General features: G+C 51.6%; 10 protein-coding genes across 11 annotated transcripts; 5 read left to right on the top strand and 5 right to left on the bottom strand.

The window, feature by feature from the left end:
* Nucleotides 1-190: 190 nt before the first annotated feature.
* PV05_05966 (uncharacterized protein) lies at nucleotides 191-2,048 on the top strand. The gene has a single exon (XM_013462546.1). It carries the CDS (start codon nucleotides 340-342, stop codon nucleotides 1,384-1,386), a length of 1,047 nt encoding a protein of 348 aa, XP_013318000.1. The 5' UTR covers nucleotides 191-339; the 3' UTR covers nucleotides 1,387-2,048.
* PV05_05965 (uncharacterized protein) lies at nucleotides 2,036-3,350 on the bottom strand. The gene has a single exon (XM_013462545.1). The coding sequence runs from the start codon at nucleotides 3,180-3,182 to the stop codon at nucleotides 2,163-2,165; it is 1,020 nt and encodes a 339-aa protein (XP_013317999.1). The 5' UTR covers nucleotides 3,183-3,350; the 3' UTR covers nucleotides 2,036-2,162.
* A 171-nt stretch (nucleotides 3,351-3,521) lies between these two features.
* PV05_05964 (uncharacterized protein) lies at nucleotides 3,522-6,470 on the top strand. The gene is made up of 3 exons (XM_013462544.1): nucleotides 3,522-4,124; nucleotides 4,178-5,343; nucleotides 5,498-6,470. The coding sequence occupies exons 1-3, from the start codon at nucleotides 3,639-3,641 to the stop codon at nucleotides 6,135-6,137; spliced, it is 2,292 nt and encodes a 763-aa protein (XP_013317998.1). The 5' UTR covers nucleotides 3,522-3,638; the 3' UTR covers nucleotides 6,138-6,470.
* PV05_05963 (calcium/calmodulin-dependent protein kinase) lies at nucleotides 6,371-8,595 on the bottom strand. Its single transcript, XM_013462543.1, has 4 exons — nucleotides 8,175-8,595; nucleotides 7,748-8,007; nucleotides 7,538-7,694; nucleotides 6,371-7,487 (listed from the first exon to the last, which is right to left on the bottom strand). Exons 1-4 carry the CDS (start codon nucleotides 8,179-8,181, stop codon nucleotides 6,661-6,663), a joined length of 1,251 nt encoding a protein of 416 aa, XP_013317997.1. The 5' UTR covers nucleotides 8,182-8,595; the 3' UTR covers nucleotides 6,371-6,660.
* Nucleotides 8,596-9,319: 724 nt separating this feature from the next.
* Nucleotides 9,320-11,187, bottom strand: PV05_05962 (NADH-ubiquinone oxidoreductase 49 kDa subunit, mitochondrial). Its single transcript, XM_013462542.1, has 2 exons — nucleotides 10,374-11,187; nucleotides 9,320-10,324 (listed from the first exon to the last, which is right to left on the bottom strand). The coding sequence occupies exons 1-2, from the start codon at nucleotides 11,070-11,072 to the stop codon at nucleotides 9,566-9,568; spliced, it is 1,458 nt and encodes a 485-aa protein (XP_013317996.1). The 5' UTR covers nucleotides 11,073-11,187; the 3' UTR covers nucleotides 9,320-9,565.
* A 154-nt stretch (nucleotides 11,188-11,341) lies between these two features.
* Nucleotides 11,342-12,656, top strand: PV05_05961 (uncharacterized protein). Its single transcript, XM_013462541.1, has 2 exons — nucleotides 11,342-11,404; nucleotides 11,452-12,656. Exons 1-2 carry the CDS (start codon nucleotides 11,360-11,362, stop codon nucleotides 12,535-12,537), a joined length of 1,131 nt encoding a protein of 376 aa, XP_013317995.1. The 5' UTR covers nucleotides 11,342-11,359; the 3' UTR covers nucleotides 12,538-12,656.
* On the bottom strand, nucleotides 12,649-14,404 carry PV05_05960. 2 transcript variants are annotated; one of them, XM_013462540.1, is made up of 3 exons: nucleotides 14,383-14,400; nucleotides 14,099-14,192; nucleotides 12,649-14,049 (listed from the first exon to the last, which is right to left on the bottom strand). In XM_013462540.1, exons 2-3 carry the CDS (start codon nucleotides 14,158-14,160, stop codon nucleotides 12,801-12,803), a joined length of 1,311 nt encoding a protein of 436 aa, XP_013317994.1. In that variant the 5' UTR covers nucleotides 14,161-14,192; nucleotides 14,383-14,400; the 3' UTR covers nucleotides 12,649-12,800. The 2 variants fall into 2 exon arrangements, with proteins under 2 accessions (XP_013317994.1, XP_013317993.1); XM_013462539.1 differs by having other exon boundaries at nucleotides 14,099-14,404.
* Nucleotides 14,405-14,656: 252 nt separating this feature from the next.
* Nucleotides 14,657-18,011, top strand: PV05_05959 (uncharacterized protein; the record flags this gene model as incomplete). The annotated part of the gene is made up of 4 exons (XM_013462538.1): nucleotides 14,657-15,659; nucleotides 15,709-16,068; nucleotides 16,118-16,204; nucleotides 16,285-18,011. 4 exons carry the CDS (start codon nucleotides 14,657-14,659, stop codon nucleotides 18,009-18,011), a joined length of 3,177 nt encoding a protein of 1,058 aa, XP_013317992.1.
* Nucleotides 18,012-18,563: 552 nt separating this feature from the next.
* On the top strand, nucleotides 18,564-21,746 carry PV05_05958 (uncharacterized protein; the record flags this gene model as incomplete). Its single annotated transcript, XM_013462537.1, has 6 exons — nucleotides 18,564-18,576; nucleotides 18,628-18,770; nucleotides 18,911-19,612; nucleotides 19,704-20,326; nucleotides 20,683-21,222; nucleotides 21,278-21,746. The coding sequence occupies 6 exons, from the start codon at nucleotides 18,564-18,566 to the stop codon at nucleotides 21,744-21,746; spliced, it is 2,490 nt and encodes an 829-aa protein (XP_013317991.1).
* Nucleotides 21,747-22,457: 711 nt separating this feature from the next.
* On the bottom strand, nucleotides 22,458-26,868 carry PV05_05957 (uncharacterized protein). The gene has a single exon (XM_013462536.1). The coding sequence runs from the start codon at nucleotides 26,732-26,734 to the stop codon at nucleotides 22,736-22,738; it is 3,999 nt and encodes a 1,332-aa protein (XP_013317990.1). The 5' UTR covers nucleotides 26,735-26,868; the 3' UTR covers nucleotides 22,458-22,735.
* Between the last annotated feature and the right edge of the window lie 76 nt (nucleotides 26,869-26,944).

The following is a 26,944-nucleotide window of genomic DNA, read 5'->3' as shown; positions in this document are numbered from 1 at the left end:
CCCAAGGTTTGAAGAAATGGGATATGGCAACTTTCGTGGTCACGTGAACCCTCTTCTACGACGAAAAGATGGCCACGGATGTCGCGATGCTTGGCACGTTAGAGAAGGTGGGCACGTGGGTCCCGGTTGGAGATTATCTTATCAGATGAAAATTTTCAAGACCCTCCATCTGGTGCGCGTTCTTTGCACCATTCACAAGCCGCCCACCCACCGCCTGGGATCTGATTCCCTCTCATCAGAGGTCCTTCTCGGCGACTTCACAACATGTCAACACGGTAGCACAAGATATCGCTCACTCCCACCTCAGTCGCCTCGCCTCCCCGAGTTTAACAGGTCTGAATGGCGGCTTTCAAAGACGAGCTGCCATCCGTGACTGGCCTCGAGACGGCCAAAGCCACTCCACCTCAGCCCGAATTCACAGCACCACCAAGTCAAAGCATAGAAGCCCTAAAAGATGTTGTCTTCGGTTCAACTGCGGGAATACTGGGAAAATTTGTGGAATACCCTTTCGATACAGTCAAAGTCAGACTACAGTCACAGTCAGATCATTCAGGAGTTACACGACTGCAAGGGCCACTCGATGCATTCTCTGCGGCGTTCAAAAGCCCTGAAGGCCCTCTTGTATCACTCTATCGAGGAATCAGTGCCCCTTTGCTGGGTGCTGCCATTGAGACATCCTCGCTGTTCTTCAGCTACCGAATTGCCCAGGACCTGGTGGTAGCAACCTCTCCCACTCTTCGGTCACAACGAGACCAGAACAATGGCAAAGTCGAACTTCCCTTCGCGGCCCTTCTAGGCTGCGGAGCTGCCTCTGGAGCATTCACCTCTCTACTCCTCACACCCATCGAGTTGATCAAATGTAAAATGCAGGTTCCAATCCCTCCATCGCACTTGGCGACAGACCTGGGTTATGCTCCCACCCGTCCTCTTGGGCCACTTGAATTGATCCGCACAGTCTTCCGCAGTCAGGGCATCCTGGGCCTTTGGCATGGTCAGCTAGGGACTTTGATTCGCGAGACTGGCGGTTCGGCAGCCTGGTTTGGTTCTTACGAAGGCGTCAAAATGCTCTTCCAAAAGTACGACTCCTCCATTACTCAGATCGCAGACGTCAAGGTCTGGCAGCAGATGCTCGCCGGCGCTGCTGCAGGCATGTCTTACAACTTCGTCTTCTACCCTGCCGACACGATCAAGTCACGGATGCAGACTAGTGCTACTGAAGGCGTAGGTCTCAAGAAAATGACTTTTGCATCCACCGGACGGGCTTTGTGGCGAGAACAAGGCCTCAAAGGCTTTTATCGTGGCTGTGGAATCACTGTTTTCCGATCCGCGCCGAGCTCGGCCATCATCTTCAGCATTTACGAGGCATTGAGACGTTATTTTGGTTAAAATGGCTTCGGAGTCCGCGTGGCACCGGTTCTTGTCCTAGCGGAATACACCGAGCATTTCTCATAGGGAACATTGCAAAAGGGCCTGGAAGTGCATTTGGACATGCACTCGCACTCATTGGAACACCCTGTGGGTTGTTTTGGCTCTAATGATTGAATTGAGAGCGGATCTGAGGGGCCAGGTTGTGGTCAAATCGAGCAAGGATCCTTGCTTACCGACGTCTTTTTCGATCATTCGGCCTTAGGGTTCTCTTCGCCTTATATCCCAGCATCTCTTGTGACCGAATTACAATCTCTGGCGCTTGAAGGACTGGTTCGGTTCACTTCTCCTCAAGCACATTGCTTGTTAGTCTTTGGTCCGAGGAGGAACGAAAGTTGCACATTCTAGCATCACATGCATCAGCCAGGGGCTTCATATGTTCACTACCTATGGCCATGTCGCCGGACCTTGCACCGGCATTACGAAAGAAACGATTTGATGCCTTGGTCAGTCACCACACTTTTAGCGAGAGCATTGCAGGATCGGCGTTCGGAGCATGATGGAAATCGACGCATCACACATTCAAGGACAAATACCAGGAAACACAGCATAGATAAAGGCCCCCAAAATTCTGGAGCACATAGACGAGATACCAAAAAGTGATAATGCTTTCCTTACCATTACTACGGATCTTCTGCTTCTCTCTCATAGATCTCATAACTTCGTGTCGGCAGACCACAGCAATGAATGCCGCAGTCTGTATAGTACTAGCTTCTGGGCTTTCCAGGTCGGAGGATTTAGATCTTGGGCTCTGCTTGTGTCGGGACGATGCTAAACTCAGCAGACACACCCAGGTGGTCAGTCACCCAACCTTCTTCCATGCCCTCGTCCTTTATCAGGCTCTCCTGGACATGCTTCTCCTCGGCCTTGACGCCCAGGCCGAAGCGTTCAAACTTCTCGCATTGAAGCTGGCCGCAGAAGAATAACTTGTCCATCCGACTGCAGCCGAACATTTGTCGTTGCTTGGTTGGTGCCATCTGGCCCCAAGTGTACCCTTCGTCGCTGTCCTCTTGGCCGCCGAGAGTCAAGTACGCATCGGACAGGTCGTTATCAGAGTGGAGCGTACGGTCGAAATCCTGGATCGCGTTGAGGTCGCCACCAAGCACGGCGCCACCGACGGTCGGGTCGTGCATAAATTTCGCGGCTGTGGCGAGTTGAGCAGGGCGTTTGGGCGGGTTAGCGATCAAGGATTCGAGGTGCGTGTTGCATATGCGTATGGTTTGAGAAGCGGCAAAAGCTAGGTCGACGAACAAGGCATCTCGCTCCATGACGGTGGCTTCGTAGTGGACTCTGAAGACAGACGAGATGGGGAGGGACATTGGGGTCAGTGTGACTGTGCCGTAGTGACCGGATTCCCAGTGCTCGTTGGAAATGTCGGTGAGGTTGTATTGCTGACGGATCCAGGGTTGGGACTGAATGAGAAGGAGGTCGGACTCGAGCATTTCTTGGAGCATGATGATGGTGGGATGGGGTTTAGAGGTGACGAGGGAGTGCAAGTGTTTCAGCGCCGCGAGCATGCGCTCGGAGGTGAAGGGGAGCATGAAGTCAATGTTCCAGGACATGATGGAGAATTTGATCGGAGGAGATGATGGCATGGGCTTCGAAGGAGTGGAAGAGGAAATGACAGCATCCCATGAGGTGGTCTCGGGTGAGTAGGTGTAGTATGGTTGGTCATGGCGCTCTTGTCGTTTCCACGGGTGGGAGGATTTCTTCTTCGACTCAATCAACTCGATGATACGTTTTAGTTTTGGGTCCATGAGGGCAGGGCTGGCGATACGATTCCGCCGTCTTGAAGCTGATGGAGGTGAGAAGGCTAGGAAGTGAGAGTGCTGACGACCTTCTGTATAGATTGATTTCGACAGAGCAAAGACGAACCGCGAGCGATAGCGAATGGATGCCAGCAAGCCTGAGCATCAGCGTCGTAGCATGGTTGTGATGGTGTTGAGACGGCAAGGGTTCTTTCGCAAAGTAATAGTAATCCACGGCCCCGCAACCGAGGTTCTGATTGTCCGATATGATTGGAGCATCGATCAGTGTCGGATGTTGTCGTTCTCTCTTACTCCGTACCCACGTATTCTTCCCTATGCGTATCTACCCTCACTTCTTCCCAGCCCAACATCGTCATCTCCAACGACTCTTGTTCGAGGAGTGCAGCGTCTGGTGATCGAGAGCTTAACAGTCTATCATGAATCTCGCTGTTTCTCCAGTCTGAGATGTCCGACGCGTCTGGCACTCTTGCTCCAAGCGCGTCCAAGCGACCACGGCCGGTCATATCATGCCTGGAGTGCAGGAGGAAGAAGCTCAAATGCGATCGACTTGATCCATGTCAGCAATGTATCAAGATCGGTCGCCCAGGCCGGTGTACATACCAGTCTGGACAGGAACCTGTGCCGAACACCGCTTACTTACGTGTCCATCCAAGCAAGCGGCAACGCTTAACCTCGCCAGCCGCAGAAGATGGTAACAGCAACACCGCGACTCTGGAAGACTCTCATTCACCTGTTTTACACTCCGCGGGCAAAGGCGTGGTTGAAGATCTTCAGGAAAGAGTGGCTAGACTCGAAAGAGCTCTCCTTGCACATGCTCCCGAGTCCGACGGCGAGTTGATAGCCCCCGAATCAGCGACGGCCCAGGCCAGGAGTGATGAACATGAGCAGCAAGTTCAAGTTCCAGCAGTATCGACTAATCTAAGCTCACAAGTACGTCTGAATAATTCTTATACCCGTGAAACCAACCACGCTGACCTGAGTAGTTTCCAGATGCGTGCGCCTTCATGGCGAAATTGGCACATGATCCCGAACTTGCAACGCTGCGGGTAGATCTCAAGTCTGTGCACCATGCTGTCGAGATGAACAACCACAGGATATGGCACGAACAAGGCCCGACTGTGCCCATCGGTCAAAGGCCACTTGAACTCCCACCTCTCCACGTCTGCGAGAGATTGACAACCCTCTATTTCGACAATATGGAACACTGTTTCAGAATTTTGCATGCTCCTGCCTTCCGAGAGCAACTCAAAATGCTCTTCACCGACGGTGCCGGAGAGCAGGCCTGCAGCTTTGGCTTCATCCCCCTCCTTTTTGGCGTCCTTTCTATCGGTGCAAGCGTTGGGACCCACGGAGAATGCGAGATCGGGGCTTCAACTTCCATCCTGCACCCATCTCGCGTTCTGCGGGTCATGAGAAACTTCCTTAGCAGCGTACGGCGGCGACAAAGGTACCTGCTGCCAGTCTTGCAGGTGAAGATGCTTGTACTCGTCTGCCAGTGGAGCTATTTGGGCCGAATCGATGATCTGTTCATACTCAGCGGGGAGATTCTTCGCGATGCTTTGATAATGAAGCTGAACCAGGACCCATCAACGCTAGGTGGCATAAGCGTCTTCGAAGGAGAAGTCCGGCGCCGTATGTGGATGACAGTTGTCGAGATCGATCTCATGCTCTGCATTCTATGCAAGATACCGTGTACGGTACCTCCATATACATCCAGGCCTCCACAAAACATCAACGACGACGAATTCTACGACGGCATCACAGCGCTACCGGGATCAAGGCCTACAGAAGAATGGACTGACGGACTCTGTCAACACGTGCTGTCTCAATCTTTCCCGCTGCGTCTCGCGGCCTGCAAGCAGATGGACGGTGCCAGCCACATCAAGCTCACAGAACTTCTGGGCTACACTCGAGACGTTGAGAAGGTGTTGCAAGACCTGCCCTCACCTTTGCGATTCAGTTACATGGGCGACCAAGCAAGCAAGACGCCTCCACGCCTGCTGGCCAGAATGGAGCTGGACTTCAGCATACGACGACCCCTCATGCATCTTTACACCTGTTTTGCTGCAAGTCCCCACGCCCACGACATTCAACAGGAATGCACCGACGGTTTCCTGCAATCTTGTCTCATGATTACCACTTTTCAAGAGTAAGTCAACCCTTGTGAGTTAGCGGGCGTAGCGGAAGCAATTTTTGCCGTTACGTCCGAGGCGGCGCCCAGTGGTATACCCCTAACCATTCGCTCGGCCATTCCCACATGACTTGCTGCGGTACCCTAATGCTAACAATCCATCTATCGTCAGCCTGTTCGACCCTAGGTACTCGGAGATCGACGTACCCCGACCCGAGGGCTACTGGGATTTCTTCCACAACCTCTACCGACACGAACTCGGCCAAGCCATTCTCGGGCTCTGTCTCGAAATCAAAAGGCTTGGTACGATGGCTTCCACGGTCGACCCTACTTCGCAAGTACTAGTACCTTCCGGGAATGCTGTCGCGCCGATCGACGGCATCAGTGCCACTGCACCTCTGCGGCTGCCGGCATACACAAAATCCAGCCTGGTACATTCTGTGCAAGACACTTTGGAACCCATGAAACTTCGACTGGCTCATCCCGGCGCCAACTTCAAGGACATTGTCTACTTTACCGTCGTCTTGACTTCTCTTTTGCCCGAACATCCCGAGCAAACGAAAGAAGCCAGCATTCGGACAGCGTTGCAGGATCTGGTCCAGGACTGTCTTGCTCAATTGCAACGAGATCATGTGCAACTATTGACCCCTAGGTCTCTTGACAGCTCACCGGACGCGCTGGGATCGTCATCAGGCCAGGAGGAGGGGCCGCCGACAGGCTATTCGTACGATCCCGTCTGGACGGGCTTTCCGGTTATCGAGGTCTTTGAGCCTTTAGATGTCTATGACCCGCCTGCCAGCAATGACAGGTAGTAAAGCACGGCAGCTCTGAGCATCGGATTGTATCTGTTACACTATGTCTTGTGGCACTCTTTGAAGAAGATGGGAATCAAGCGGGCGTAGAGACATTGACTGGGCCGTCAAGGCTAGCGAGACGGTGGTCTCGCATTGCCAACCCTGCATTCCGCCTTTCGAAACAGTGGTTCTCTATGGCTAGTACTATATTGCGCATTGCGACGTCTCTTGCTGCGAGCACTTACTTCTACTTTTTCTCCGGTAACGGATTGTCATTGTAGGCTAGGCATACCTGCATTTTGGCCTAAAGCTAAAAGGATCGATCCCAATCCCAATCCCTATCCCTGTCTCATAACTCACCACGATCCGAACTCGCGTCATGGGTGGGAATAACAGCAATCCATACGCATCATCAGCATCCCGGCCTGAATAAGGGTATCGTAATCTGGGTTAATAGTACTGCTGTACCAACAATTTTCTTCGGCGCCTCTCTGTGCACCATTCATCAAAAGCACTGCTTATTCGACTCGGTTCGATGCAATCATCTCTGCCCAGTAAAGCTCTTCCTACGTTCGTGCTCCTTGGTGACCTCTGCAACCAATTTGTCGGTCTTCTCCTTGTCCTTCATCTCTCTAACCTTGGCGAGCACCACTTCTCGGAAAATGGCACTCTTTGCCGCTTTACTCATCGATCTCTTCTCGGGAGATTCGTTTGTTGAGAGCCCACGACCGGGCGAGACGCCTCTGATTTGATTCTTGACGGCCAATCCAGCAGCGTTCTGCGCATTCGCTGGTATGTCGTTCGCGTCAGGCGATCCTGGTTCTTCGTCCTCTTGTACCTTGAGCGCATCGATACGGTTGGCCAGTTTGACGAGCTCGATTCCACGCTTCAGCTTCATCTTCGCCAGGTACGATCTAATCTCTGGAAGGAGATCGTGCTCCGAAGCAGTCTCACCAGTCAACCAGATGTGCTTGAGTGCTTCTGAACTAGAGACACGTCTCTTCGGGTCCGGTTGAAGAAGGTTCATGATGAATCCTTTGGCGTCTTTGCTGACGTCCTTCCAGTATCTCTCGTGGAAAATGATGCGGCCACTCTTACATTCCTCGACGAGGTCGGCCAAGTTCTCAGATCGGAATGGTGAGTACCCGCAGAGAAGAGTGTATGTGATGACTCCAAGAGACCACATGTCGACTGCTTTACCGTGACCCTGTTTCAGCATGACCTCAGGGGCTGCGTAACCAAATGAGCCAGCCATTGAAGTCAGGACTGCACTGGGTCCATCGAGCGTTTTGGCAATGCCGAAGTCGGCAAGCACCAACTGAGAATCAGGATCTCTGGTCAAGTAGAGGAGGTTTTCTGGTTTGAGATCTGTACCAGTTAGGGAGTTGAGCCACTCAGACAGTGGTGTGCTTTCTTACCTCGGTGAACAATATTCTTCCCATGTAGGTAGTCAACAGCTTCGAGCACTTGTCTGATGGTCTGAGAAGCGTCCTTTTCGGTGAATTTTCCCTTATCACAAATTCGGTCGAAAAGTTCGCCGCCAGTGGCTAGTTGAGTTACGATGTAGAACTTGTCCTGCACACCAAGTCAGTTCCGTTTTGTCTTGCAAGGCGCCGAAGCAAACATACTCTTGACTCGAACCAATCCACAAACTTGACAATGTGAGGATGGCTGAGTGTCTGTAACATCCTCAACTCATCGTAGACCATTTGTTCGTTGCCCTTGACGCTCTTTTTGAGGATGATCTTGACGGCGCACTTTTCCCCATTGCACTCGGCTTCTCGTACGATACCGTATGTTCCTGCTCCGAGCGTCTTTCCAAAGCGGTACTGTGACTTCTTATCGTAGCTATCGGGCTGGCCTTGGAGCTTGTTCAACATGGAGTTGACTAGAAATCGGGAGGTTAGCCTGAGAGATGACATGGGAAACTGAAGGATGAAGGTGTGAACGGGAGCCTGAAGCGTCCTCAACGCAAGAAATAGATTGCAAAGTAATCTTCCGGCTTCAGCGTGTAAAGCTGGCGTATCTTTTAGCGCTTTGAACAGGGAGACTTACAACTCATGGTTGCAGCTGGTCAGGACGTGCCTGCGCACCTTGCCGTCGTGTTGCAAGTGATTTCGAAGGAGGAAACCGCCCGCCAGAAGACAACTACGGGAGCGTTCGACTGCGAATAGTGCTGACAGAAGTGAGCGCGAGGGTTTGTTGTCCAACTGGTCTTTCGTCCAGGCTGATCGGTCGTTGTAGTATTCCGCAAGACTGCGGGGTAGCGTGAGGCTGACTGGGAGACGAGGCGCTTCAAGGCGAATTCGCAGGCAGTGGGAAGGATAGGGCAGGAGGAAGGGAATGAATTTAACAATACTGTCGGCGGGGCTCTAGGAGCTGGTCAAGGGGAGGAAAGCAGCAGTTCAGCTGAAATAAGTAGAGTCTTGCAAAAGTTGGGGGCCATGGTCGTGGCGGTGCATTCGACGATGCGAGGATTTGGTTGAGTTGCGAAGTCAAAGCATACCAAATACGAGCTACTGCCGCTTTCAGCACCCAATGCGAGTCGCATAACCAGCTGCTAGACATCGCTTGAAGTGGAATTTGATTTGAATAGACCGCTAGAGAAATAGTTGAAAAAAGGACTGAAGGGGCCGCTGGTTCTATTCTACTAGTTACACTATCTTACCACAAAGGCACACGTCCATGCCACTGGCCGTCAAGGCAGTCCCATAATCCGCAAGATACAGTCCGTAACTAGATACCATACCTCAGGTAGACAGCAATATGAAGGCCGTCCAGGCCACTGAGGCTGCATCGTACCTTCTGCTCTTTAACAGTCACTGAACACACCGATAACGAACGTGGATTGAAAAGAAGATGTATACGCGAGCTCCTAGGTAAATCGTATAATTTGACGCTAGGGTGCCAGTCGACGACAAGTAGCAGTTGGACCTCGCATTGCGTAGGTGGCCATCACGGTCTCATAAGTAAATCGTATAATTTGGCGCTAGGGTGCCATTCGACAACAAACAGCAGTGAGGGTAATTTGTGTGGTAGGCGGGTCTCCTATTGAATGCGAGGTCTAACTGCCCTTGCTTCGACGATGTACGCCGGTCTTATAGATAGATCGTGCAATTAGATGTTAAGGTGGTGTTCGACGATAAATAGGAACGAGGATAGTTTATGTACAAGAGTCCCCCTATTTAAGGCGACGTCTAGGACAATACATGTAGTAGGCGGAAGGCCTATTCAATACGAAGTCCAACTACTGCTTGGACGGTTCAAGCGGCAGCTGTTTTAGACCCGGTTAAGCTAGTATCTTAGTTACAATACTCGATTTGGTGCGTTGCCTACAAAACTCCCTTCCTAGCGCTATTGGTATTGTTCGGTAGCTGCCCCTGATTGTCACTCACTGTCAACCGTGAGACACGTTGAACCTCTTCCTCAGCTTCATTGCCACGTGATTATCTATCCACTTCTCCGAATACTAGATCCATAGTGCCGATAATGGCGACGGCATCAGCTAGGAGATGTCCACGGCTGATCTGGTCGAAGGAACCCAAATGTGCAAAACCAGGAGCCCGAACTTTGCATCGGTAGGGACGCTCACTGCCGTCACTGACCAGATACACACCCATCTCTCCCTTAGGAGCCTCAATCGCCGTGTATGTATCTCCAGGAGGTACAGTGTAGCCTTTGGTGAAGAGTAAGAAGTGGTGGATAAGAGCTTCCATATTTTCCTTCATGGCGGCTCGGGGTGGCGGGGCGACCTTATAGTCCTCAACCTTGTGAGGTCCAGGAGGCATCTGATTCAAGCATTGGTGGATGATGCGTAGCGACTGTCGGAATTCTTCCATACGACACAGGTATCTATCGTAGCAATCGCCGTTCTGTCCGACCGGGACATCGAACTCGACCTTGTCGTACGCATCGTAGGGTTGGCTCTTTCGAATATCCCAAGGAACACCTGAGCCTCGAAGCATGACACCAGAGAATGAATAGTTGAGGGCATCTGCAGCGGTCACAACACCAATACCCTTAGTTCTGCCGATCCAGATTCGGTTGTCAGTCAGAAGTTCCTCGGTCTCGTCAATGCGGTCGCCGAATTGAGTCGCCCAAGCATAAATATCATCCAGCAAGCCGAGAGGCAAATCTGCCTTGACGCCACCGGGCCGGACATAGGCAGCATGGAGTCGTGCACCAGAAACACGTTCATAGAATTCCTAGATCCTATCAGTCAAACGCTGTTGTAGAAAGAGCAAAAGTACACACCATAAGTTTCTCTCGCTCCTCGAATCCCCATAAGAACGGCGTCAGAGCTCCGACATCCATGGCGTGCGAAAGAATTGACATTAAGTGGTTCAAGATCCTGGTAATTTCGCCAAACAGGGTGCGGATGTACTTGGCTCGTTCCGGGATATCGATGTTAAGAAGTTTCTCGACAGCGAGTGAAAAGACTTGCTCATTCGTCATCATCGAGACATAGTCAAACCTGTCAAAGTACGGGAGAGCTTGCAGATATGTCTTGTACTCGATCAACTTTTCTGTGCCACGGTGTAGCAATCCAACGTGGGGATCTGCTCGAATAATCTCTTCTCCATTTAGCTCCAGGATGAGACGCAACACACCGTGTGCTGCAGGATGCTGTGGTCCGAAGTTCACGGTGTAGTGACGGATCTTTCTTGTCTCATAGTCATCGCCCAAATTCGCGTCCGGCGCTTTGTTCACTAGAAGCGAGTCTTGCTGGGTATGTTTGGTAAAGGTAGAATCTGTCGGGCTGATGGTGGTTCCTAGTGGTCCCCCGCCGGTCTCGGGGTTACCAGGTGGTTGATGAGTGGCTCTTCGATGAGGAGTCGTAGAAATCGCGCGAGAAAGGAGAGGCGACTGCCGTGAGAGAGTCTGAAAGCTAGGTCGGACGCAAAGTCGTTTGGCGGAGTGCCAGCCTGCGGCTCGTACGAACGAAGCGGCCATTGTCAGAGTTGGCCTAAGGCCAGGAGGGAAGCTGACGGAGGGAGTGCTCGAGTTGTCACCTCTAGGTTGACAGCATCAACTGCGATGGATGGCAACCCAAGAGTGTAGTGTTTGCGGACCCTCGAAATCAATGAAGTCAACGACAGCTCCGGGCGGGCGATTTAACAGGTGTCTTCTGATTGGGCGAAGGGAGAGTCTTCTTGCACCCCACTTTAATTTTCACATTTGGAGAGGCTTCGACATCATTTTTTGCAACGAGCCATCCGCAGGTTTGTTTCAATCCACTCATGGCGCCCATACAATCCTCACAGGACAGCCTGGATAGGCGGAAGGTAAGATACTCATCAGTGTTAATTCCTCTAGTATACTAACCGTTCAGGTCGTTGGCATCAACCCCGAAACCGTGACAAACATCACCTCGACAGACTTCCCCGGCCATCATGCAGGCGAAGATCTCTCTTGGTCGCTCAAGAAATTCTCAGAGAACCTGAAGATCCAATTCCACCAGAATGAAAAACTGGAGGCTACATTCTCCCTTATCGGCGTCGATGCTGCCATTGCCAACGCCTTCCGTCGCATCCTCCTCGCCGAAGTCCCTACCCTCGCGATCGAAAAAGTTTACGTGCAGAACAACACCTCGGTGATTGCAGATGAAGTCCTTGCACATCGATTAGGTCTCATACCATTGAAAGGCAGCTTAGAAGGTCTAAAATGGTTAAAGTGGTTCATCGAGGCTAATCCCGAATACGGCTTTGACGGCATGGAGCGAACAGACTACAACACGGTCGTCTTGAACCTAAAAGTCAGATGCGAGCGCAACCCTCACGCTGACAAGAATGCTACGGAGCCTGAAGAGAAATACATCAATAGCAGCGTCTACTCACGGCATATAGTGTGGGAGAAACAAGGTCTCCAGGGGCAGCAGTTCGCGGATGGACCTATTGAACCAGTCAGCCCAGACATCCTAATCGCTAAACTGCGGCCGGGTCAGGAATTGGACATGATCCTGCATGCGCATCTGGGAAAAGGCAGTGACCACGCCAAGTTCAGCCCTGTGGCAACTGCGACGTACCGACTGCTTCCAACTATCACAATTACCAAGCCGATTCTAGGAGCCGACGCCATAAAATTCCAGAAATGCTTCCCACCGGGTGTCATTGGACTAGAGCGCGTGACAGCTAAGGAAGCCGACTCTGATGATCCTGCGCTGGCGGTCTACCGAGGACGTCAGGGCGACGAGAAGGCGGTCGTGAAAGATCCAATGCGCGACACGGTTTCCCGAGAATGTTTGCGCCACGATGAGTTCAAGGACAAAGTAAAATTGGGCCGTGTGCAAGACCACTTTATCTTCAACGTTGAGAGCACAGGACAGTTCCCAAGCGATATGCTCTTCGTGGACGCTGTCAGTGTGCTCAAGTACAAGGCCAAGAGGCTACTCCGAGCTCTAGATGCGGTGGACAAATGAGCCTTTTTGGTATATGATGGTTATGATATGTATGCATGGAGCACGGCGTCGCTAAGCATTGCAAGGTGTTCTTCTGGCCCTAGATACCTTGGACTGCAAAATCAAAAAGTGGTTTTACTTGACATTTCCTCAAATTGGCTCTCGTGTCATGCTGGTTGTCTATGCTATGATACATCCTGGTTCTGTTCAGGTTTCTACGTCTCCATGACCTCAAACTTTTGGCTTAGCGGCACTATCAGTCTCTACGTTCGAGACACAGATACTCACTTCTTAAACGCCAGTCTGAATTTGAACGAGATCTGGAACGCGAGGTCCGAGACACCCACCTCCTCACCATCACTGATCAGCTCCTTCATCTTCTTGCCTAGATTCGGCCGCGTCTGCTCCTCTAGACTCTTCGGCGCCTGCACGTACAACGTCTTCGCTTCGGTCCTGATACTCGGCTTCTTCAATTGGGCCTCCGCCCGCTCCGCCAGACTGGCCAGGAACTCTTCAAGCGTGATATCTGCGTCAATGACCATATTCTGCGCAAGATTCCCGCACACGGGACAATCATCCTTCTTCTCCGCGGCAAACGTGTAGGTGTATAATCCCGAATCATTCGAGTCGCCTGTGTACATCATATAATTCTCGAGGAACGGCGCACACGACGTTGTGATTTTGAGCGCTTCGTTGCAGCACGCCGCCGCGATAATGGCATTCGTCGATGCAATTGCCGGAATGATATTTTTCACTACGCCTTGTGTCATGCTGTACGTTACGCCGGAGATATTGAATTCCTTTGCACGCGCCAAAGCTGTCTGGTACAGCCAGGAGATATGCTCCGGGTCGTCTGTGTCAAGCGTCTCGTCCTTGCGCTGCTCTTCCCACGCAATGATGTGCGCCCACTCGATGCAGTGCTGCGGTTGGCGCGGAATCGTAGCGAGCGTGCATAGCGGCACTGCGGCCCGTGGGGCATGCATTGACAACTGGCATTCAATGCACGATGTGAGACTTGGTAGTATTACACGCGCCTGACCCTTGAAGCCTTCTGTGCCACCGTCGATCAGGGGCTTCAGGGACTCAGGGTTGTCCATGTCGACCATGTCGACGAGCGTGGCGTTGATCCAGCGGCGCGCCTCGATGCTGTCGAGCCCGCAGATCACGAGCTTGAACTGCATGTAGTAGTCCTCATCTTTGTCCTGGATCTTGCCGTTGTAAGGGGTGATTTTGACGCCCGGGACACGCCGCTCGACGAAGGATGCGGCGACTTCGGCTTTGGATTTGCCTACGTCGGATTGGCGGAAGAGAAATTGTCGGTTTAGATTTGAGACGTCGATCGTGTCCATGTCGATGACGTGGATGTCCTTAAAGCCCGAGAGCGCCAGATTCTTGAGAATTTCACACCCTAAGCCGCCGGCGCCGATGACCAGGACGCGTGAGGACTCAAGGGCGTTGATGGTCTCGTCCCCCGGGACAAATTCTTCGCCAGCGTAAGGTGAGGTTGTTGATAACACATTGTCGAGGTATGTCCTTGGGTGGTGTTAGCTACCTGAATGAAAGCAGGTAGTCGGCTGCTTACCATCGGTCGCGAGGAATAGTGGCTGAACCATTGGTCAGAAGTGATGATATGGGTATAGACATAATGGAAATTGCTTTCTGCTGTCGGTGCTGATCTGGGAGAGAGAGAGAGAGAGGGTCAGTGCTGAAAGGCAGAAGTATCTTGCCTTTGGCTGAGTGGGTCGTCACCGGCAAGACTTCAGCATCAGGGTAACTTTTGGAGTCAGGCAGCCGATAGCGCGGCAGCTTTCGCGTCTTGTGAATCAACGGCGGCGTCGTCAACCAAGAACCAACGTAACTACCTACCTTAGGTAGACGGGCACTCAGGTGGGAGTGATTACCTGTCAATGAATTTGGAGAGCGTGATGACTAAGAAGATGTTTCCCCAGACTCTGATGACTTGGCATTTTTGTGTCACGTGTACTGAGTCACGTGAGCATGAATTCATCCTTGGCGGAAGGCGAGGCTCGGAACCTTCTTCACTTGTGGTAGGTACGAATGAATTCACTTCGTTCGACTATTTCAAGATTTACCATTTCATTATTTCTTTGAAGATAACGCTCAACATGCACCGGTCATCATGGAAGGGCTCATAAAACCCGTCAAGACCACCCGCAAGGTCCAGAACAATATCAACAGATTCGAGAATCTATCACTGAAAGACACATCTTCGTCGAGGCCGGCTAGCTCCAAATCCAAAGTCTCCATCCTTGACCTGAGCCCGGTAGATAGTGACCCAGCAAGTGATCAATTCAGTCTTCGTCCCTCGGTCGATTCGTCTCATACTTCAGTCTCGGTTCAATCGAGCCATAAAGAGCACAAGCGACTTGATTCCACAGCATTCCTTCAAAAGTCTTATCTGGAACAGAGTTCTCCAGCGTCGTTGCCGGACGATGCTCGCGAGATACTCAAAAGCCAGCCTGACAACGAAGCCTTGATTGCAGTGCTGCAATACCTTCAGTATGGCACTGAAGGCAAACATGATTTTAACGTGCGGCTACCCAGCCCAAAGGCTTCGCAGATCATCAACATTCTTGTCACTGTCACCATCCCAGACCAATGGCTGCACTTGAAGGTCCATAAGCTATCGAAACAGGAAATGCAAGTCAAGAAATTGCTGCTTGGCTGTTTGAAGAGTGTGGCAGGGATTGGTGCGCTGTTGATGCAAATCAGGCAACTGTCGGTCACGAATTCGGACAAAACAGATCATCTGCTCAAAGATGCGATCTCTGTTGTCTCATTACTCCTCACTGGGAACGAGACACTCAAGTATTTTCTCGCTGACACCAACAAGCTATTCAACAGTGACATACAGCGACGCGTGTATTGGCAAGAAGTGCTATCTCTTTTGGCAGGCAGCAAAGTCCTTTCAACCATGGCTCAAGCGTTGACAAGCATCCAACAGTCTGATGACAAGGAAGCTATACCATTATGGCTTGGCGACGGATCAGAGTATTCGAGATGGCTTGCGAGAAATCTATCAACTGCTGCCATCATCTCATCTTCAGGAGGAGGTCCGGAGAGTTCTCAAATCAATATGCTTTCACAGGTATTGAAACGCGGCTTGAGCCTGGGGTATCGTGGTACGGCAAGCAGCGCATGTGGCCAGGGGATTATACTGACTGGATCCAGATGCTTTGGTAACCGAGCTTTATACATCACTGCTTCTGGGTGAGCACGCACTGTGGACTGTAATGCACGTGCTACTTCAGAGTCTACCCTCTTATGATCAGAGCGCGGTTTTCGACACAATACTCCGTGACCTGGCACGAAGATTTCTCCACAACAACCTCGACGTTGAGGACCGAGAGACCTTGTCGTTGAGCGTTCCCGCCGTTGGTGGCGTGGCAGCCATGGTCAGAGGCCTAGTACAGAGCAACAAAGTTCTGCAAGCTCACCTTACTCACTGGTTAACGAGTACGAATGGGGAATACGCCGGGCTTGGACTTGGCGTTCGAAGAGCTGTCACAGCCACTCTGTCGTCAGATCAAGGTACGATATAGCTCTCACCTACTGAACGGCAACCTAATCCATCTTCTAGACAAGCTACAAGTCACCCTTGAGAAGAGTTTGGAAGCCTTTGGGAACAAGCTGCAGATGCAGCATGATCCGATCCTGCAACAGGAGGGTACGTCCGATTAGTGTGCAATTCCGCGTTTTCTTTGCGCTACTGCAGAACCTGTGCTTACTTGTGTCGCTGAACTGTAGCAATCGCTCAAACTATACTCCTAGCCATCGGTCACCTCGATCGCTTGAGCCATGAATCAATCAAGCAAATATCAAGTTCAAGTCCCTTTATCCGGATGGTCTCCAGCAGGCTTTCCGCATCTGTGCCACGTGCCCGATTTCTTGGAATGGTAGTTGCGTCTGCCATGTCTAGGCTGGTCGACAAGCCCGGCCAGACCATCAATTTTGCGATAGAAGAAATGGAGGGAGAAGAAGCCCAACAATGGCTCGATCTGCCCACTGTCCAGGACAAAGTCGGATCTTTGGACGATCTGGCAAAAACGATGGCGATCCAGCCGCGGCCGGCGACACAAAGACCCTCAAAGTCAGCTCGTAGGCGACCGGTGTCAGCCACTCCTCCGTCTCACAGTGCAAAGCTCATCGCCATCGAGGAGCTCTCGGCATCGGAAAATTCCTCCAATGATGAAGACGATCCCGAGTTACGTCCATATGCGCGTCCCGACAGTGATTCTTTTGATTCTGAGGATGACCCTACTCTCATAAACCGAAACAAACCAACTGTACCGGTCTACATCACTTCTCTCATAAAGCTGCTCAACGTCACAGATGATCCATCAACAGTTAAACTCGCCCTGGAGACTGCACCGTCACTGATAAGACGAAAGGCTGGATTTGGTGACGAATTGGCCTCAAACCTTCTGCCTTTAGCATCATCTCTCCTGAATTTGCAAGAAGGAATGTCACAGCAAGAGTTTCAACAGCTGCGATTGGATGCATTGATCGCATTGTTTGTCTCGAAACCCAGTGTCATGGGTCCCTGGACTGCCAGTGTGTATTTCGAAACGGACCTTTCTCTGTCTCAACGGGCTGCACTGTTGACCCTGTTGGCCTTGGGTGCCAGAGAAATAGCTGGGATTGACGATGGCCTCGGAAAGGCGGCAACACAGTTCCCCTCAAGCCGCCTCCCTCCTCACCTGGAGTCCATCTACGCTTCAGAGCAATCGCCCGTAAATACGATCTCGACGACGCTGTCCCACCGCACTCTTCAGCCAATGGCTCTCTCGGCCGCCGACAAGCTGTCTGGGCCGGACATCCTCAAAGTTCGAACGTTCTCATCGCGCATGGCTGTGGCAGCGAAAGAAGCCGCGAAATCCGAAGCTCGCTCCAAGCGCGTTCCCAAAGATTTGCACAAACTACTGTCGGAGTCAATATACCTGCCACTCTGTTCAAGATTGACTCTACTTCTATCCTCGCAAGCCAGCTCCCCTTACCTCGTCAATTCGACACTTTTGCACGCTTCATTAGTAAAGCTAAGCATCCAGACGCTCATCGTTCTCGTTTCCACCTTGGGGCCGAATGCGTTTCAGATGGCGACTGTAACACGCGAAAGCCTTCTGCTGCTCCTAGCGATACACGCCATCCCTACTCTTGCGCACGATCCGATTATTCTCCCTGCGATCTTGCACTTGCTCCTAACGCTACTCGAGTTGAATATGGAAGCCGGCTCAACGGCAGAAGAACGTCTGGTCACAGATTTTGGTCCTATGATTGCTGAGCTCGTCTCTTGGGCTGCCGGTCTTGGGGAGCGAGTATCGATACCAGAGGTTCATGGAGAGGAGGGTTTAGGCATGGCGACGCCCTGGCCAGTTCTCGTGGCAGGGGTCCAGGTAAAGTGGCAAGAGGTCGGAAGAAAATTCCAGGGGCGCATGCTCGGACTTATGGCGACTACAGATTTTGACTCATTCTGACCTGCTCAGCGCTTGTGCATACAATAATGAGTTGACCAACTGTCCATCATACATTGCCGCTTCTGGCCCAAAACCCTGCCACGCGTGGGATTGACAATGCTCTGCAGAAAAGAGTGTTTGCTCATTGGTCCTGATGGACGTTCCAGACCCGTACTGACGAGGAAGATGGCACCATCTTTACCCAGACTTTTTCTCCACCTCCAACGGCTACTTGGGGTTAGAGCAGGTGAAGAAAATTGCCGTCAACCCATTGTACTACCTATTATCATGCACTTTTACGATGCACGATGAGGGTTGAAATTACCCATGAGAGTTGTACTCCGTACGTGTGGGGGTCTGAGCTTGGGCGCTAGCCATGCTTTGAGCTGTTATCTTTGCTCAAGTTTTTTTATTCTTGCTGTTGACGCTTGCCTCCGTTTTGCATTAATATCCGTCCTGAGACTTGAGATCCATCTATCACTGGCTGACGACTGGGGCTTTCGTGGACTAGGTTCACTCTTTAGGCGGGCATACAAGGAAGAGGCTCTCGAAAATAGCACAAGCCTGAAAACCATGGGCAGGCCAGGTAGGGTTATCACCAGAAGCTCGATAAGACTAGACTGATATTTGCATCCAGGCGAGAAGGACATTGCTGCTTCGGTGGTGCCGGAGTTCGCTCAACCCTGGGACAAGCAGGTTGAGAGGCGACTCGTCCGCAAAATCGACCTCATCATCATACCTTTCATGTGGTTCGGATACGGTCTGGTCTATTATGACAAAGTAAGTCTCTCGTCATATGCTGTCCAGAATGTCGACAGGGGAAGTCCTGCTGGGACTTCTGCGGCGTCCATTGCGTGGACTCGTTGGCCAACGTAGTGGGTCATTGGGAGTTCAAGCCTGCTGACAGATCTGTGATGAAGGCCATTCTTGGAGGTGCGACTGTCTTTGGGATGTCCACGGACCTGAAGTTGAAAGTCGTCACTGATCCCACCACTACTCCACCGAAAGTCTCGACGACCCGTCTGAGCTGGGCGACGTCTCTGTTCTACTTCGGTATGCTTGCCGGCGTCGTCCCGCTGACATACCTCTTCCAGAGGTTTCACCTCGGTCGCACGATAGGCCTTGCCGTGATAGCATGGGGCGCGATCGCGATGTCCACAGCAGGCGTGCACGACTACAAAGGCCTGTGGGCCCAGAGATTCTTCTTGGGTTTTGCGGAAAGTATCATGCCTACCGCGTTTATGATCATCGTAAGCGGCTATTATACGCAGGCCGAGCAGACCTGGCGGCAATGCATTTGGTACTCCGCAACGGGCGGATGGACAATTCTCGGAGCACTTATCAATTATGGCTTTGCGCATATCACTGGCGGTGATCTCAAGAAGTGGCAATACCTGTATCTGATGGCTGGAGCACTGACGGTCGTGTACGGAGCACTGTTCCTCTTCTTTCCAAACTCGCCTGCGCAGGCATGGTGGTTTACAGAAGAAGAAAAACGTGTCGCCGTTGAGCGGCTTCGCATGAGTCAGACCGGTGTACGTTGTCAGAAGATCAAGTGGTCGCAGTTCAGAGAGGCTTGCCTCGATGCGAAGGTCTGGATGATTGCGATTATGATGGGCGCCGTAAGTCTTCCCCTGACCTTACATGTGCAAGAGCTTTTCAGGCTCCCGTCGTACCTGATACAGCTTTTGTGTGTGCTAATGATACAAATAGGCTTACACGGTGAATGGCGCGGTGTCAGGGTTCGGCCCACTCATTGTGTCTACGTTTGGCTGGTCAGCTTACGACTCATTGCTCTGGCAGATGCCACTAGGCGGAGTCTGTCTCGTTGGGATTCTGCTTGTGGGATATCTCAGTCTCAAGGTGTCCAACCTCCGTTTGATCATGCTAATCGCCTGTTGTTTGCCCGTCATCGCAGGATGTGCAATGATCTGGAAAAGCACCTGGTACGAGCACGCAGCTACTCCGATCGCCGGATATACGATCATCGGTTTCTTCGCTCCAGTGACGAGCTTGATAGTATCGATGGGCATGTCGAATGTGGCAGGCAACACGAAGAAGTCCTTCATGGCTGCAGCTATCTTTGTCTTCTACACTGTTGGAAATATCTCTGGACCCTTTTGGATCAAGAGCGAAACTGTCGGTCAACATTATCCAAGGTTGTGGGAAGGTATTATCGGTTGTTATGCCTTGGTGATTGTCCTGGCTATTGTGCTGTATGTCATGTTGATGACCGAAAATCGAAGAAGGAATCGGCTCAATCTGGAGAAAAAGGAGGCAGAGAGAGTTGCATTCGACGACTTGACGGACAAGGAGAACTTGCACTTCAGATATGTGTATTGATTGCGAAGAATTCGATACGGGTAGCACAAAGGAGATGTTACAACAATCGACATCTCCGTAAACAATCAATCTGGCAGACCCAAGGCTGACGAGGCTGAAGATGCAAGGCTGAATTATCCAGCCAAGAAACTAGTCCCGATTGATCCAAGCTTAAAAAAAGTGACAATCCTGCGATTGAGATTGAGATTCGGTGCAGATTCTCTCGTTGTCTTTCACCAGCCGCTCCTCTTCACCCACCACCTTCTTCGTCCTTTTCATCTTGTGAAGCTTCTTCTGTCGCCTTTGTATCAAAATGTGAGTTAGACTACTGTATCTGGACATTTCATCGAGGTTCTGACGAGTTCACCAGGTTTGCATTCCGTCGCTGCGCATCGCGGCTGCTCTCTTCCCGGCCCACCGCATTCGTTTCTGCTTCTCGAACATACTCTTCCCTTACAACTTCTCCCCTGAGATCCAGCAGAACGATCCCAGCCTTCCAATCTCAACGGAGATGGGCGACAACAGAAAGCGAGAAGCCCGCTATTTCCAAGGAGGCATCATCTGTGGAAGAAGTTGAAAATACCACCGAAGCTGCAGAAGCCAACCTTGCTCCAAGCGACAATGCTCCTCCCATCGCGGAGCCTGCAAATGCCACAGAAGCCACCGAGGAGGCCCTTCCGGCTGCGGAGACCAACGAACGGTTCGCCGCAGAGACGGACTCGCCGGGCTATACCATGAATACTGGCGCCTCAAGAACGACAGCCGATCACTTATTTGATCGAAAGAGGACCCTCTACATCGGAAACCTGTTCTTTGATGTTACTGAGACCGATCTTGTGAAGGAATTCGCACGCTTCGGAAGTGTCACGAAGTGCAAGATTGTTCGCGACTCTCGGGGCTTGAGCAAAGGGTTAGTTCTTCAGAGCCTGGGCTATTGTTCTACATGCTGACCTGGTCTTGCTTAGTTTTGCTTACATTGATTACTCCTCGCAAGAAGCTGCAGATACCGCAATGGAACGTCTCAACATGCAGTTGTTCGAAGGTCGTCGCATCACAGTCCAATACGCTGCCCGCAATTCATCTCCAGCAGATCCCGAAAGTCGTCACAGCCGCCAACAACAACATCAACCGAGGAACCCTCCTTCAAGAACTCTCTTCATCGGCAATATGTCCTTTGAAATGACTGACCGAGATCTTAGCAACCTCTTCCGTGGCATCAGAAATGTCATTGATGTCCGTGTTGCTATTGATCGTCGCACCGGTCAACCAAGAGGCTTTGCGCACGCTGACTTTATCGATGTCAAGAGCGCTATGGACGCAATGAAGTTGTTGGCAGAGAAGGAGATCTATGGTCGAAAACTGAGAGTTGATTACTCGTTCAGTTCGGCGAGCAGGGCGCCACGGAATGAGCCCGACGAACCCGCTCCGCAGTAGGACATTCAGGAGCGCGTCGATAAGTACCCTGTGCCAGAGATGATGCCGGCGTGAGTGGATTGGCGAAGAGGGATTCGCCGATGCCAAGTTGTCGAACCGCCGCTCGTCAGTCGCTCAGGATGGCGTGCGCACATAGGAGAGTTCGGCATGAGAAGCGGAAGCGCCACACATTAACCCCGGTCGAGTGGCTATGGTGGCCATTAGATCCCACTCTGGGCCATGGCTATTATCTTGACCTGGCGACGTCATGTACATCATAGGGATCTTCATGAAGAGGGTGGTATTTCGTGGTGTCTGTGGGCTGGGATCGAGGACAAGCCCTTGCCTTCAAGGGTCTGCTGTGTGAGTACGACGATACCAGGCTTCGGCTTAGATTTCTTGCCGAAAGCTGTGTTTGTATAGACATTGGGAAGAAATGGAAACGGACGGAAAGGACATGAACAGTGTCAAGCTTGTAGGGTTTGCATCCAAGGGGTTATTGACACTTCGATTTCTGTATATCATAATCTCCATTCCATGAACATCCAATATTTAATTTTACCTCGGAAACAGGCTGCATTCCAGTGCACTGATATTGGCTACTGGGGATCCCAAAGTCTGTAATCTAGTTAGATGACGAAGAAAGCAGGGCTCATCCCTGCGTGACCAGAATTAAGTCTGGTGTGGTCTTCGAGTCCTCTAATGTAGCTGCCTCGTATCGCGAGGTCGGATCCAGCGCCTGCCACATATGGCCCACGGCGTGAGCCTCATCTTGGGTATTGATTACTCATGTACACATTGACGCTTCGCTAACCTTGGGACTATGTACACCAGACGAAAAAGCCTCGTAGGCTCGCGGATGCCACCGATACGATAAGATAACGCATAACTTGGAAGTCATGCGAGACTCCAAACACGCCAGCAAATCCAATCCAATGCAAACCAATGCATGCTCATCAGGGGGGCTTCATTAAACGTCTTTTTCGCAATGACAAAGTCAAAGTATCAGCTCACGAAAAATTCTGCGAAAAGAACGGCATGGCACGCTCAAGAGCCTTCCTGACCTCCACAGCCTCCTTCTCCATCCTCAGTCTCTGCGCCCTCATGGCTTCCACATCACCCTGCAACTCGCGATGCTTGGCCTGCATGCTATCATGCCGCCCTGCCAGCCCGTCGACCTCTCGCCGCAGGGCCGCCTTCTCGGCCTCGTGGGCCTGCATATCCGCCATCAGAGCCGAGAGTTCACCCTCTTTCCGCCGCAGCGCCTCTTCGTGCTTCGAGCTCGCCGCGGTCATGGATGTGACTTGCTTGCGCAACTCGTCGTTCTGGCCCTGCAATTCGCGCAGGAGTTTCTTGGTCGTTGCAAGCTCGTCGTTTGCAATGGCAAGTTTCGCTTCGGCGTCCTTGTCGATCTTGGACAGCTTGTCTTCGAGATCATGTAACTTGCGCTCCTTGAGTGACACGTCGCTCTTCAACGCTCGGATCTGGCCTTCATAATCCTCGGTCTTGCGCTTGTTGTCTTCGACGCGGAGGCTCTCGGCGCGCGCGAGTTTCTTTTCCAGGTCTTCAGTCGTTCTGTCGCGCTGCGAGATCTGGCTCCGCAAGGACCGCAGTTCTTGCTCGAGACCGGCAGCTTTACCGTCCTTCTCCCGCTCGGCTTGGTGCAGGCACGACTCGAGATCCGCAATCTTTCTGTCCTTGACGCCAAGTTGACTTTTTAGTGTGCGCAGTTCCTGGCTGATGTTCTCGAGCCGGTTGTCCGTCGAAGAGTGGTGCTTCTCGACGTTTTCGAGCTCTTCCTCAAGCCGCTCGATTTGGCGCTGCATCTCTTTCTTCTCGGCTTCTAGTCGTGTTATGATCTGTCCGGCTTGGAGGACTTGTTCGCGGCGCGTGGTGAGTTCTTCATCGGTTTTCTTCTTCGAGTCGAGCGCAGCGTCGAGTTGGTCTTCCAGAGTCTCTTGCTCGGCAATAGCTTCGGACAGTTTCTCCGTCAGCTCGTTCTCCCGGTACTGCAGACGTTTGAAGATTTCTTCTTTGTCGAGAGCCAAGGCACGTTCAGCTTCAAGAGTCTGCTGGATGCGCTGGACGTCGATTTCAGCGCGTCTTCGCTCGTCTTCTACACGATGGCGTTCAGCTGCTTCATTTCGCATCTTGGTCTGAAGTTGCTCAATCTTCTCATCCCGCTTCTTGACTTCGCTTGCAGTTCGCGTCGCTCCAAGCAAGGGCTTCATCCGGACAAACAGGCGCCACCACGGGTTGGCTTGTAGGTCGAGGTAAACGTTGAGATTTCGCTGGATAACACGTGTAGCTTCAGCACGATAAAGTTGTTTAAAAGCCACGCGACGCTGCATGAAGCCACGAGCCACAGACTGAAAGTTGGACATGATGTCGCGGATGAGGCGATCTCGCTGCTCTTCCAGGTCGGCGAGGACACCTGCTCTGAAGAACACCTTCGTCAAACCTACTCTATAGTTTTGATGATCCATCTTCAGTCGATCAAGCATGATCTTAGCAGCTTCTTGGCCTCCAAGGTATCCTTTGGGCATGTTCTCACAGAGAACTTCGTATCTCGACCTGAATTCGGCAAAGGTAAGTCTGTTGGGAAAACCTGTCCGTGCGATTCGAATGCCTTCCAGTACACCATTGCAGCGCAATTGATCCAGAACGAGAGGAGCATTGAACTGTTTAGGCTTCTTCTTGTGATTCGGCAAGATGCACCGAACAAAGTGTGGTTGTGTTGAGTGCAGCTGTCTCATCAGACTGCTCAACTGCTCCTTGTGTCTCTGAGCGACAGTTCGGAAAAGGCCCTTCTTAACCCGGCTCCGTGGGCTGTAGGGCTCATCGACCTCATCGACACAGTCGCTAAAGAGATTCGCAATGTGGCCATCTTTTGAGCAGGCAAGTAGTCGTGTGAGATTGTCATTGAGAGGGTCTTTGTTCTTCTCCAGCCAGCCTTCAGTAGAATATTCGACTTCTGCCGCGTAGTGGGTCAGGATAAAGCCCTGCCTGGTCTTCGCCGACGCATATTTGGGGGTCTTCTTTTCCCATAACGAGTGTAGCTTGTCTGTGAATGATTTATCCGTCGCCTTAGGCATCACTGAGTCCTCATCCAGACAAGAGAAGATACCGATTGGATTTGGCAGCTCAATGAGGTCGATGGTCGGCTGAAGATCCTTTCCAAAATCGATGAATTGCCACTCAATCTGTTCTCGAGCATATTCTTCTTGTTCCAGGACAAACATGTAGTGGTTGAAGAATTGTTGCAGTTTCTCGTTCGTGTAGTTGATGCAAAGTTGTTCGAAGCTATTGTTCTCGAAGATTTCGAACCCGGCAATATCAAGTACTCCGATAAAGTGACTGTCATCGCTGCTGACGCCGCTTCGGTCGAGTTGAGTATTGATCTTGTTTACCAAATCGCCAAAGCCTCGTTCGTAAATGCCCTTGGCAAGAGCGTCAAGCGCCAGCCGCACCTGTTCGGGGGTTTGTACTTTCTCAACCCATTCTCTCCCGGCCTTGACTTTCGGATGAAGAAGTCCCTTGATGAAAGGCTCTGTCTGCACGCCCAGAAGTCGACAAGCCTTGTCCACAGATGCTTTGGCCTCTGGAGTAAGAGAAGCCTGATCAGCAGCCCTACTTTCCTGTCGCACTGCCACATTTCCCAGGTGTAATATTGCTGCAATTGTCCTGAAAATAGCCATCTGCTCCTTTTCTGACACGTTCATGATATGGAACGCCTCAATCAACGTATTCCACTCATCCCGGTCAGACACGCCGCTAATGGTGTCATTTCCAGCTCGAATGTATGCAAAGTTTTCCACATCCATGCCGGAAATCAGCAGAGCATCTCTCGTCCGCTGGTCTGCTCCTGCCAGAAGCTGGTAGAATATGTGATAACTCCGTTCTTGTTGGCTGACCTTCACAACTCTCGATTTTTCGAGCAGATACCAGTCGATGAATGCGCCTGCGATTTGACCTGACCTGGTGAATTGTATGCGAATGAATTTGCCAAACCTCGAGGAGTTGTTGTTCCGAACAGTCTGGGCATTCCCAAAGGATTCGAGGATGGGGTTTGCGCGGAGGATTTGTTGGGAGAGATTTGAAAGCTGCTTTCCAGGCGTCCTGCCAGTCAGCGGCGTGTCAAGGTCGGAGGTCGCGACGGCTGCAAGATACTGTATAACTTTCTTTGTGTTTTCGGTCTTGCCTGCACCAGATTCACCCGTCACCAAAATACTTTGGTTCTCTCCTTCTTCCACCAGTCGTCGAAAAGCAGCGTCGGAAACGGCAAAGATGTGAGGACGTGTGTCCTCTCGCGTCTGGCCTTTGTACATCCTCACATAGTCGTTTCCGTAGATCGGCAAGGGACAGTAGGGATTGATGGTGACTAGGAAGAGACCAGAGTACGTGTAGATCAAGTCGGCCTGGTAGCGCGTCTGAAGGTTGTGGATGACTGAGGCTTCATTGAGATGAGTAAGTTCTGCCATGTCGTCGGCCTTGTCGAATTTGGCAGGGTTGACCTTATCCACCTCGTCGATGTCGGTTTCGACATGTGAGCCGTTGTCAAATTGCACCAACACTTTGTTGTCGGGGAGGTCTTCTGTTATCCAGCCCCTCACGAACGCTTTCTCCGGGTCCTTGACCCAAACATATTTCTTGCCCGAGAAGTCATTCTCGCCCTCTATGGCAGAGATTCTGTCTTCACTCTTGCGCATCTCTTCCGACTTTATGAACTTGGGTGCGAACGTACTCGAGGTACTGGACTGCCGCTGTAAGGACTGTGTTCGTACATGGTGAGGTATCGAGGAGAAGGAGGTCGTAGGGGAGTAGGATTGTTGTCGGTCGTGCCTTGAAACGGGAACCGGCGACGCGAAGTGCAGCGATCTCGACATACTTGCAGGGGACATGGGGGTCGCTAGGGACATGTCTGAGTTGTATGACCTGCTGAAGGAATGGTGACTCTGAGAATGTCCATTGAATGGGGAAGTGTCTGGACTGCGATCATGAAGCAGCATCTTGCTGCAGGATGACAAGACCTGTCACCATATGAAGGCGGCCAAAACAGACGGTGAGCGTCAGTGCACAACGGCTATACAAGCTTGGTGTTGGCTTCCAAGTTTGGGGACTGTGCACAATGGATTGGGTTATGGTCTGCCTGTGCCTCCATCCAAGCAAGTGACGCTTCTGAAAAGCAAAACAACCCGATTCCTCTGGCAACGAGACAC

This window comes from Exophiala xenobiotica, assembly GCF_000835505.1.
Source record: "Exophiala xenobiotica strain CBS 118157 unplaced genomic scaffold supercont1.3, whole genome shotgun sequence".
In the NCBI taxonomy this organism is placed as follows: domain Eukaryota; kingdom Fungi; phylum Ascomycota; class Eurotiomycetes; order Chaetothyriales; family Herpotrichiellaceae; genus Exophiala; species Exophiala xenobiotica.
The sequence above is the reverse complement of the archived record's forward strand: the minus strand, read 5'-3'. Positions and strand labels throughout refer to the sequence as shown.

Coding starts and splice junctions, on each gene's coding strand:
- PV05_05957 (XM_013462536.1), bottom strand. CDS start 26,734: ATGCTGCTTCATGATCGCAGTCCAGACACTTCCCCATTCAATGGACAT.
- PV05_05966 (XM_013462546.1), top strand. CDS start 340: ATGGCGGCTTTCAAAGACGAGCTGCCATCCGTGACTGGCCTCGAGACG.
- PV05_05965 (XM_013462545.1), bottom strand. CDS start 3,182: ATGGACCCAAAACTAAAACGTATCATCGAGTTGATTGAGTCGAAGAAG.
- PV05_05963 (XM_013462543.1), bottom strand. Junction 7,695..7,747: donor TGGATTGGTTCGAGTCAAGA/GTATGTTTGCTT, acceptor CTTGGTGTGCAG/GACAAGTTCTACATCGTAAC. Junction 7,488..7,537: donor GAAGAATATTGTTCACCGAG/GTAAGAAAGCAC, acceptor TAACTGGTACAG/ATCTCAAACCAGAAAACCTC.
- PV05_05961 (XM_013462541.1), top strand. CDS start 11,360: ATGGCGCCCATACAATCCTCACAGGACAGCCTGGATAGGCGGAAG. Junction 11,405..11,451: donor ACAGCCTGGATAGGCGGAAG/GTAAGATACTCA, acceptor CTAACCGTTCAG/GTCGTTGGCATCAACCCCGA.
- PV05_05960 (XM_013462539.1), bottom strand. CDS start 14,160: ATGTCTATACCCATATCATCACTTCTGACCAATGGTTCAGCCACTATT. Junction 14,050..14,098: donor ACTATTCCTCGCGACCGATG/GTAAGCAGCCGA, acceptor ACACCACCCAAG/GACATACCTCGACAATGTGT.
- PV05_05962 (XM_013462542.1), bottom strand. CDS start 11,072: ATGGCCGCTTCGTTCGTACGAGCCGCAGGCTGGCACTCCGCCAAACGA. Junction 10,325..10,373: donor AGGAGCGAGAGAAACTTATG/GTGTGTACTTTT, acceptor GATAGGATCTAG/GAATTCTATGAACGTGTTTC.
- PV05_05964 (XM_013462544.1), top strand. CDS start 3,639: ATGTCCGACGCGTCTGGCACTCTTGCTCCAAGCGCGTCCAAGCGACCA. Junction 4,125..4,177: donor CGACTAATCTAAGCTCACAA/GTACGTCTGAAT, acceptor TGACCTGAGTAG/TTTCCAGATGCGTGCGCCTT. Junction 5,344..5,497: donor ATGATTACCACTTTTCAAGA/GTAAGTCAACCC, acceptor ATCTATCGTCAG/CCTGTTCGACCCTAGGTACT.